This window comes from Wyeomyia smithii, chromosome 2, assembly GCF_029784165.1.
Source record: "Wyeomyia smithii strain HCP4-BCI-WySm-NY-G18 chromosome 2, ASM2978416v1, whole genome shotgun sequence".
Classification (NCBI taxonomy): domain Eukaryota; kingdom Metazoa; phylum Arthropoda; class Insecta; order Diptera; family Culicidae; genus Wyeomyia; species Wyeomyia smithii.
Window position 1 is genome coordinate 251,114,883 of NC_073695.1, and position 11,707 is coordinate 251,126,589.

Below are 11,707 nucleotides of genomic sequence, written 5' to 3' on the forward strand. Positions count from 1 at the left end.
TAAATTTTAGAGTTTCTTCTCTGTCTCTCGCGGATCCAGTCTATCGATCTTGATCGTGTTATCAGCTGTGCATTTAGAAAGTTATCGATGAAAAGGACCCGAAAAAAATGAGATAAAAACGGTTATCTCGTGCACAGCGCTCGAGACAGTTTCAGAGCTGCTTGAGTGGACAATGAAAAGCATTTTTTGTCCTCTTATCAAACGTTTATTGCTTAGCAAGCTTGAAAATCATGCTCGAGACAGACTAGATTAGTACAGTCAATTAGATAACCATTCGGACTGCATGTGAGGGAAAGAGCTAGATTAATCCCTGGAAAGCCCCCCAGCAACTCGCGAGGGACGTTCATTAAGGTATACAAAAATACTTATGCAATGCTAATAAACGACTGCAACTTATTTGCTCCTAACTAACAATAACGATATTTTTTAAATATCTCGGTTACAGCAAATAATTACGACTCAATTTTCTCAGAAGAAGCTTCAACTGGATTTAATTGATTCAGTAGCAATTCTCATTATCAACATCATGATCATCACGCAATTGATGCAGTTGCATCACGTTGCTTGTGTATGATTGATTTTATTCCATCTGCATTTCATTCTTTTTGTAAAAAAGAAATTTAAGTAATGTGAATCCCATTTTGTTGACCGCATTATTCTACTGTATGGTTTCATAATGATAATCAGAAAAGTGCAGTAATAGGTACTCTTACGTCAAAGGATACAAAAAAAACGAATCATTATGCTATAACAGCTGCGAGGTTATCTTGGGGCTTAAGCCTGCAATCAATTACGAGTGCTGCTATTGCATTTTTCTTATCGGAGTTTTATTGCTTAGCGAACACTTCACTAACTACAGTGGTGCAATTTTCTTTAGCGAAATCATGAAGTGATGCTTTGTACCAGAAATTTTGGCAAAGCTATCTTCGTTGTAGGATTCAAAACACATTCTAAAACACGTTAGTATGATGACAAGCGGGCCTCTGTCGTTCAGGATATTTTTAATCATGGGGTATAAAAGGGAAAAAGGGAGTCAATACCATTGTATAAACAGAATCAAGTTGAAAGTAAATTTTGAAAGCAACGAAACTAAAAATGGCTAGCGAACGCATCTTGGAAGTAGCCCCATTTTAGAAGGCTGGATCTTTTGGGTATAACTCACCCATGGCCAAAGTATGCTAGATTATCTCGCTCGACTTTATTGATAAATTTTCGTTTATTGCGCGCTTTCGCGATAATCTGACGGTTTTTAAAGCTGCTCTCGAGGAACCCGCGCCTTAGAATACCTTTAGAAATGCACGGAATCAGTGTACTGGCTGTGAGCTTGTGTCTAGCCGTGGCTGCGGCGAGCCGTACGTTATTACGCGATCGTGATCGTCGTTTGGAATGTAAATAATTTTGTGTTAACGGTAATTTCAGCAAGTTGGCGACAACGCATTACCGGAGGCCAGAACGCCGGTGAGGGACAGTTTCCCTACCAGGTATCGCTGCGGGATCAGCAGATGGTTCACTTCTGCGGTGGAGCAATTCTGAATAATCGATGGATCATTACGGGAGCTAAGTGCGTTAACGGAATGGATCCGGCCAACGTGTTGGTTTGGACGGGCAGCCAAAGTCTAACGCGAGGTGGAACCAACCACCAGGCTGACAGAATCATCATCCATCCGAACTTCAACTATCTGGCAAATGACGTGGCAGTTGTTCGAGTTCGAACACCAATAGTTCTTGCCTCCGATACGTTCGCTCTTCAGATGGCCAACTATCGCTTAGACACGGCTCTCGGAGCTGTACTTTCCGGCTGGGGTCGACGATCGGTAAGTTACAAGCTCGATTCTTAAAGTGATATTTATTTGATCTATTTTTTGTAGATGGGCAGCCCTGCCTTCCCGGACTGGTTGCAGTACCTGTCGGTCACAATAATTTCCCAGGAGGAGTGCAGAGATCACTTCAATGACGAATTGATACCGGATGTTGTGATGTGCTCTGCATACCCAGCGGGTCAGAGTGCCTGTGTGGGAGATGCTGGTTCTCCGTTGGTGTACAATGGAGAACTGCATGGTATTGTGTCTTGGGGAATGTCCTGTGGTGGTCTCCATCCAGACGTGTTCACTCGAGTATCCAATCAAAGAGCGTGGGTTCTAGCGCACACCATGCAATAGAACCTTAGGTTTTGTCAACAATAACTGGTTAATAAAAATTACTTTTTGTTTTGGAAAGTGTTTACAATTTTACACTTACTGATAAGAATGGCTGCACGTTAATTATACGCTTCTGATTAGGTAGTTGATTAGTTGCCATCCATCGAGGTACAGGCGTTTATCAGTCTGACAGAAACAAGTGTAAGGGCTTTTTCGCTTCACAAAAACGTAGTGTTGACGTCTGTTTATGTAATTAGTGCGAATCAAGATTGTCAAATGTCAATGTGATTATCGATGTTTTGAGAAAATTGATAAATCGACCTACTTAAAATCTGTCAAAACAGTTACGACTCAAAATATTGCAGATTTATTTTGGAACAAGCTACCTAACCTAAATCAACCCACAATTCTCCTTGAATATGATTTTTTTTAATTTTGGATAAATACTGCGTCCGTGTACAAAACTAAACTTGCTTGATATGATTTTCTCTGTCAAACTGCATCTTTTGGCGTTAATTGGCGTTAATGAGGTATCACAAAACGTTGGAAGTGCCATTGAATTTAATTTAAAATCGACAAGTGTTCAATAAGTTAAATTAAGTTTATGCGGGTTAAAATGTTACAGATGCGACCCATACTTGTATAATTTTTTGCAAAAGCAAGAATGGAAATTAATTGCAATAACACACGCCGCCAACTTTTCAGAAAACCCTGAGTAAAAACAGATGTGAAGTTAGCGTCTATGTGCCAAACACAGGCCTGACGTAGGACTACGCACATAGAGCTTGCGCACTTTTCGCACGTCATGCATTCACTCAGTAGAGAGTATTGTTTTGTGGTTGGTTGTCGTTTTCATAACTCTCAAGTCACAGTGGTATTTATTGCATCAGTAAGAAATCGAAAAGCATCAGCCTGCTGCCGTCTCTACAAACGGCAACATCTTGACGTCCGTCATGAAATGTTTATCTTTCTTATTTTTAATGACTATAATGCAATTCAAGCTATTTTTATTTTTATTTAAAGTAGTGTTATTGTTTATGTAAGAAAAAAAAAACTTAAGAATAACTCATCATTTACTGTAGAAAATTGGTGTGTTGGGTTGTCCCCCAGACGCAACTGCAAGATGGCTGCTCTCAACGTGGCAAGATGTTGCGTGGCTGAGAGTGCTGCGCTCTTGTCAGTTGCTTCCATCAGAAATGAAAAGAGTATGATAGTTCTCCTTCCGAACCGCAACCCAAGAAGCAACATGATACATCGTGTTGTATTGTTGCGTGGCTGGTAGAAGCTTTCGAAGGTTGCCAACACGAAACTAGATGTTTATGTTCGACATTCTTAAAATAGACTAAACTATCTCTGTGTCTCGCCAAATCTGAGGGAATGATATGACTTGAAAAAAATGCGGGATCACTTACAATATTTTATTTCCCGTACATTTTTGATACGAAATAAAATGTCTGCATTTTGCGAAACAAAGAGAATGACATAACTTGAAAAAAGGGCGGGGCCACTACCAACATTGATATGAAATAAAAATTCGTGAAGCGAGTGGATCTTTCACCAAATTGAAATTATGCTATAGTGGGATGTTTACAACAATTCGATAATACTGACCATAACACTTTTTGACTGGTAAACGGCTGCATAATGCGTACCATCGGTGCTAAGTGCACCTCCAGGAATACAATAGACCCCACACGTGGTCCTTAGCCTCTTATCCAGCCACTCCTATCCCAACCTTCACGCGGTGCCAGCTGTGATACGAGCAACCAAGGGAAGATCGGGTAACCAACCCCGGTGGGAACTTGGTCGTATGCTGACAGGTGAGGAGGGCTCTTTTGAGTTTCTGAGCGTCTGTCCTCCATGTTAGGAGCGGCTCAAAACGGCGTCTGTACTCCAGCCCAAGTAGGAATTCTATAGCCACTTGGTTTTCTAACGGTTTTATCACATTAATGATTATTACCAACGGTTTTATGGCGGTTAAACCCGTTGCCAAAAATGGCAAGTCGTAATAAACACTGATAGCTGTCAATAAAACTCTAATAAAACTTACAATAAAACCGGCAAGAGTCAATGCGATTTATTATTGGATTTATTATTACTATCTATTACCCCATAAAACCACTCCAGCTTCCTGTCATATAACATAGAAACCAGTTGTATTGCGGTCATTCAAAATCTAAAAAAACTACTAGTTGGCTATGAAAAATATCTCATAAAACCCTCTTATTCCTTATCTTTCTACAATATCACCATCAAATAAAATCGATTGCACGATGATAACCAACACAGGTGAAACATTTCTCCCGCGACGAGAGATTAACTTATTAAAAAAAGTGGCGTGATGTTCTGGTGTGTGTGCAGGAACGGCACAACAAATCAACTTATTACGGTTACTGTCAAGCAATGAAAAGTTGAATTGGATTTATTGTGGCAAGTAGCAGAGCGCAATAATGCACTACACTTTTCACTATTTATTCACTTTCACTATTTAATTCTATCACTTTTTGTGATAAAGAAAAGTGCTAGAATTAAATAGTGAAAGTGAATAAAAAGTGAAAAGAGTAGTGAAAATTTTTCTATCAAGACGCTCGAACATAAGTGAATAAATTAGCAATAATGCAACCAAACTTATTGCGCTCTTAAAGAGGTAATGCCAGCTGCTTATAGTATGCGGTACCGTAAACTGGGGTGACTTTGATCACCGGGGTGACTTTGATCACTGTACCTCTTTTTTTAAAATGCGCTCGTAGTGCTAGGGATTTGTCGTAATCTTTACTGATTGTGTGGATATATGTCTGCATTGCTACTATTCATGCGTTTCCTGCTATTTGAACAGTGTTTTTCATGCTAGAATATTAATTGAAAATAAAGTGTATTTTTGGCGATTTTTGTTGCATACAAACAATCGGTTCAAGCAGATTCAAAACAACAAGTTGCAATACGTAAAGTTTTTTATTTTATTCTCAGATTAGTTCGTAAGATGAACAAATATTATAACAATGCATTTCATTGTTATTTTTGCAAGTTTTTCCTCGAAGGCAATGTTGAGTCCCAATAATCTCAACAGCGTATTACATATTTCTTCTTAACAGAAACCCAAGACGTGAAGTAACATGCAAATTTGGACAGTTGCATAAGTCATACTTCACGTGGACTGGTTTTTTGACGATTTTGAACCACCTTCCCTCTCAGTGGATAATCATTCATATATATTCTAAAAATTTTGTATGAATCTTGGACTTTCGCCAACATAAACTGTTCACGTAGAATGTGAATGGCCCCCAAATTGCTTTCTATATTTATGAACTCGTTTAAGTCGTGTTAGGCTGTTTATTTTAGTGAAAGTAGCAAAGCGTTGCCCCAAATTCATCAAAATAATGAAGTGATCAAAGTCACCCCGGAATGATGATTGGTGTAAAATTTTTAGAGCACATTTGAAAACATCAAAATTGTTACTAAACTTTTGAAGTAGTGACTGAATCTTTCTCAATGCATGCCAGTACTTATTTTAAAAATATCAAACAATATTGTTTTCAGTATATTCTGAAAATATTTAAAATACAATCAAAAAAGTGATCAAAGTCACCCCGGTTTACGGTACTCTTTTCATGTGGTTTTAAAGCAGTTTTATTGCCATTCTTATAATTGCTTCAATAAGCTTGGCAAGGGTGAGCCACCTGGCTGTAAAGCAAACTTATAGCGGTTATCAGGAGGTTCTGATAGTAATTCTAGTTTGAACTGCAGTTTTGCGAAATTGGTCATGAAAACCGCTAAAAGAATGCAATACGACTTAAATTGTTACTTGGGAGGTTTGGGGCGGCCTATTACCGTCCTCATGCCAACGTGGGACTCTAAACAGTGTTGTGCACGATGGTCCTCCAGCGAGACGGGGGTTGGTGCATAGGCCTTACAAGCCGTGGCGGCTTGTAACACACTCACAAGTAATAAACGAGAAACAAATAAATTCGGACTGGAACAATCGGCACAGACCCATGCGACGAAAACGGACTAACGATTGGAAACTCAGGATGTGGAACTGCCGATCTCTCAATTTCCAAGGGAGCACTCGAGTACTCCCCGAAGTATTGAACTCCCGCAGGTTCGACGTCGTAGCGCTGCAGGAGGTATGCTGGAAGGGCTCAATGAAACGTACGTTCCGGGATGGTCATGCCATCTACCAGAGCTGCGGCAACACACATGAGCTGAGGACAGCTTTTATAGTGATGGGCGAGATGCGGAAACGGGTGATTGGGTGGTGGCCAATCAGCCCTCGAATGTGCAGGTTGAGAATCAAGGGCCGGTTCTTAAACATAAGGGAACATACTTAAATGACGTAGCATTTTTTTTCGTGATTTTCAACCCCCCCCCTTCCCCCCTCGTAGCATTTGGTCACAAAACTTTAGACCCCCCTGAAAAAAACGTAGCATTCGAATAATCCCCCCCCCCTGTTCTGAAAGAAACGTACAAAAATACAAGTGGTAACATAAATACAAAAAATATTACTTCAAAAAAAAAATCACCATGTCTAATTCAATTTAATTATCACTCATACACTTGTGACAGCATTTAATATGATGTTAACAGTTAACTGATCTGCTTCGAAGGGTTTGTGTTTTGGTACGAGAAGGAAAGATCAACTTCTCGTGATCTATGTCTGTAGAAAACATAGAGAAGTTCCGGAATTCGCAAAAAAACCTAATCCCTGCACTTATCAGCAGCGATGGAAACGAAACGATTATGATCCGATTGTCGTTTTATCCTAAACTGTACAGATTGCGATGTGTTCAAGTAATGAATAAACTTGAATCCCCTCAGTACGTAACAAAATGTTGATGCATTGCTCACTCGGAAATAATAAATACATAACTAGACTATATACAGCTCTTAGAAGAGAGTGATCCGCGCAACTCGTTGTGTTTTTTTCTCCGTACGTGGCTCGTCGCACGAGGAAAAACGATAGCAAAAGAGAATAATAAACTTGACTTGTCCCCTTCGTATCACAGTGACGCAGTAGCAATGATGTGGTGCGGTTACGGCGGGAGGGAGAGTTATTTTAGGCTATCGGACAACTTGGGCAACGATGGTTTCCGGCAGGTTTGCTACACAAATTAATGAAAAACTACTGGAGTAGTCTGAAACATGATATATAATATTTTTTTGTTTTATTCATTAAAAAAAGGCTGCTTAAGTAGGTAACACAAAAATTGATAGGTATCAAACTTTGCTATTATTCAATCACGTTAAATAAATTAAAAAAACGCAAGGTTGGCATAATTTGCGTGATTGATCGTGGGTCGTGGACGCGAAATAAACGCAATAGTCATCTTCGCGTGCTAATTAGTAGACATTCAAATGCTTGATCCTATCTCCTAAAACTAATTTCTTTTTAGTCGTATTGAACTAAAATTTTTAGTAAACATAACAATAATTCTTTTCTAGCAACAATAAGTTTCAGGGTACGTTTCGTTCGTTTCCTTTCGGATTGACTCTTTTTTACAAAGAATCACTGTGTTACTTATTGTTACGCAGGATGGAGGGGGGGGGGTGTATGAGAGACAGTTACGTAACTATCATGTTTGCTCGAAATTGAAAATTTCGGAGGCGGGTCAGACTGATTAGTGTTACGTAATTTTAGGGGGGGGGAGTCATGTCGAACGCTACCTATCGGTACATAGCGGAGGAGGAGGGGGTCTGAAATTTAGATTTATAACGTTACGTAATTTGTTATATAACACGTCGATGTTGTACCATCATGTTACATATCAGAGCAATTCCATCACAAAAACGGGCAATCAATTTAGTCGACCATTGCAAATATTTTTATAGTCAAAACGGTTCGTTTGATCGGTGTGAGGTCTTCGGCAATGACGTAGATAATAATTTCAGCTTTAAAAAAATACACTGAAACAATTTTTTTAAGAGATTCAAAAGTGAAATTAAAAATTAATTATCTAAAAAAGCTATTTTTTTTTAAATCCATATTATTTTATAAAAACAACGAAAGATTACTTAAACATTGAGAACTGTCCGATCATGGAGATATCGATTATAATAGGGTGCCAGCCAAAATGGTCATTTCGGGTTTAAAAAAAAACTATGCAAATGTTCATCTGCTCAAAAAAACACCCTGTGCAAAATATTAGTTCAATCAGACTTAAAATGGGGTGGTGCAAAGCGATTGAAGTTTGGCCTTTTTGAAAACCGAAAAATCACCCAAGGAGGGGGTACGTGAAATTTCGGTTTCTGAAAATTTTTTTTTGGTGCCAAATGACTTAAAAACGCATGAAACGTCGAGAATTGGTGTCATCTGAAAAAAAATCTTTTTCGACTCTGGGACTTAGTCGTTTTATCAGTGTGGAAGGCGGAGTTTAAAATATTTAGAATTTATTCAATGAAATTGATCGCTAGTCTCTCGTAATAGCCTGTATAATGATATACACTATAACTAGCATCGAATACATTATGTTTCATTAGGGTGGTTCATAATATTGTGAAAAATGAGTATAAAATTAAAAAAGCACTTCGATTCGTTTGATTGGTGTGACGTCTTCGACAATGTTGTAGATAATACTTCTGTCTTTCTAAAAAATTTACAATTAAAAAAATTATTTATTGAAAAAAAAGTTAGAAGAAAAATTAAAAATTAATTATTCAAATGAGCTCATTTTTTTTAAATTTGTTTTTTTTAATAAAACCTACAAAAGATAACCAAAACAATAAAAACAATTCGATCTTTTAGAAATTGAAAAAAAAAATATCCTTTCAATTATTTTTTTTAAAGGAATGTTTTTCTTTTGGAAGGACAAAATATTATCTACAACTTTGCGAAGACACTATGTCAATCAATCAAACCGTTTCGACTGTAGACATATTTTTATTTTTCAAAAGAGCACTGTATGAGGAATTAAGAATATGTGTACAGTCAAAAAGGTTTATTGGATTGTCATAGTGTATCTCACTTAGTTATATATAATAACCTTGTTCTTCCAAAAAAGATGTACCCTTGTGAAAAAAAACTAAATTAAAAAAATAACATTTTTTTTCTGATTCCTCCATGACCGGTTTCGTTGCTCAGGTAATCTTTCGTAGTTTTTATAAAAAAAATCGTTTTTTTAAGTGGGCTGTTTTGGATAATTAATTTTTAACTTTCTTTTAACTTTTTTTTTTAAATCAATAGTATGTTTTTAGAGTGTATATTTTTTTTTTTTTGGAAGACAAAACAACTTTGCCGAAGACGTCACACCGCTCAAACGAACCGTGTTGGCTCTAAAAATATTTGTAATCATCAATACCTATCCAAAATAGCATTTTTCAATAGCTTTTCAAATATGAGTTGTGTTTCAAAAAACTGAACCAATAGCACAAAATGGCATCTTTTGCCTATAAAAACGTCTATGTAAAGTTTCAGCCAATGGGCACGTTCGCGTTCTGATGATGTAAACTTGACAGAAAATGTATGGTCGAACTGTCAAAACGACGCAAACCCAGAAAAAAACGAGTCAATTGTGTTCCGTATCTGATTGAGATCCCTACACTCTCATTATCACTGAATAACATCAATACAGTCTATTGTCCGAGAATATAAGCCAGAGCACTGTGTGTTCTTTGGAATCGTCCGTTGGCAAAAGAAATTATTGTGGTAAATAAAACGAATAAATTGTCTGGTACAACATTCATAAAAACAAGTACAAGTGTAGATTTTTCAAACAAAATAAAAATAAACATTCCATCAGTTTCCACCGTTTCATGCACTTTTAAGACATTTGGAATCGAAAACATTTTTTAAATATTCAAAGTGTGTGATTTTGCAAATGACATGAAAGCATTCAACATTTTTCGCGAGACACAATCTTAATTTTGGATTGAGATAGTTTTTTTTTGCACAGACTGGTTTTTCGAAACATTTTGTAAATTTGTTTCGTAATATCTTGCCATCTTACATGTTTTTTTTTCCAAATCAACATTGCCACCCTAAGGACAATTATGTAACAAATATTATATTTTCAGGAATTTTTCTCTTGGTATTGAGTGAAAAGTGATTTTTTTCATTTCATCTCCATTTCTACACAATATTACGAACCACCCTATGCCGAATAAATGAGCCACCCTAATGAAACATAATGTATTCGATGCTAGTTATAGTGTATATCATTATACAGGCTATTTCGAAAGACTAGCGATCAATTTCATTGAATAAATTCTAAATGTTTTAAGAGTCGATTTTTGCAAAAAAAAAAATTTTTTTCAGATGACACCAATTCTCGACGTTTCATGCGTTTTTAAGTCATTTGGCATCAAAAAAAAATTCAAAAACCAAAATTTCACGTACCCCCTCCTTGGGTGATATTCCGGTTTCCATACGATGATTGGCACCCTAGTGTACATAGTTTAATCAGCCCACCAATAATTTTCCGCCGGTGCACTCTCACTATCGTGGACTCATCCGGTTGCCCAGCGTGTTTAATTCTTTTGCGGCGCAAAAGGTTTTTCACTTCGTCATCTTCATCAAGCCGTTTTCCGAAATTTAAAATATAAATTCAATGGGGTGCTGCTCCCGGAGATGCCGATGGCAGTTTGAAATGATTATAGTTTTTGGCCGGTAAGTGCATTTCTCCGCCGCGATGCATCTGAAACCGCCATTCTCTACTGCGAAAACTTGCCGAACTTTTTGCGGATATATTGACCTTTTTTTGACAAAAATCACAATCATTGGCAGAATGATCATGAAAGATCTTTGTTCATCATATGTACATATTGCGACTAACTCCATATACTCAGCTGTGCACATTTAGATACAGATGTTGTTGTTAGCACGAACGAGAAGAGGTGAATAGTGCGAAGGAAGCGAAAGAGAGGACGCCAGCAGGGATACTATATACATGGTGCTCCTTTGCAATCCTCGTAACTCGTGTTACACATAGATCTGCTTGCAAATGTGAGAAGAGTAAATGTATATCACACACTGACAGCGATGTTAATGCATCACAAAGGAGATTTATATGTATTCGAAAATCGCTAGAAACGATTTTCTTCCATCGCTGCTTATCAGCTTTGAAAGGAAACGATTACCTATCTTGAAATTTTCACTATTAAAAACCACAAAGAAACAACGATTTAATTTTTCGATTTACGATTTTATTTCGACGATTTAAATAAGCATAAGTAGCAGAGCTTATAGAAGATTTCAGGACCCCACATATAAAACGCTTTCGATAGCTCTCGCTGGAAAACTTTGTGTAATATTTTAGTGTATCTTAGTATACATTTTCGCTGTAAAATAAATCTGTCTTTCAAAATTAATGCAACGTCGATTTTAATCCAACCCTTCTCCCCCTGCCACAGCTTGTCACAAAATGGTGATATCCCCCCTCCCCCCATGAATGCTACGTCATTTAAGTATGATCCCTAAGCATCATAAACGTGCACAGCCCTCACCTCGGAAGTACCGAAGACGACAAGGATGAATTTTACGCGCAGTTGGAGCGTGAGTACGACCACTGCCCAAAACATGATATCAAGATCGTCATCGGGGATTTCAACGCCCAGGTCGGCCAGGAGGATGAATACAA

The 11,707-nt window shown here is 37.6% G+C and overlaps 1 protein-coding gene across 1 annotated transcript; it reads left to right on the top strand.

Moving 5' to 3' along the window:
• Positions 1 to 1,208: 1,208 nt before the first annotated feature.
• On the top strand, positions 1,209 to 2,216 carry LOC129723896 (chymotrypsin-2-like). The gene is made up of 3 exons (XM_055678383.1): positions 1,209 to 1,352; positions 1,420 to 1,814; positions 1,869 to 2,216. Exons 1-3 carry the CDS (start codon positions 1,295 to 1,297, stop codon positions 2,157 to 2,159), a joined length of 744 nt encoding a protein of 247 aa, XP_055534358.1. The 5' UTR covers positions 1,209 to 1,294; the 3' UTR covers positions 2,160 to 2,216.
• Positions 2,217 to 11,707: the final 9,491 nt, after the last annotated feature.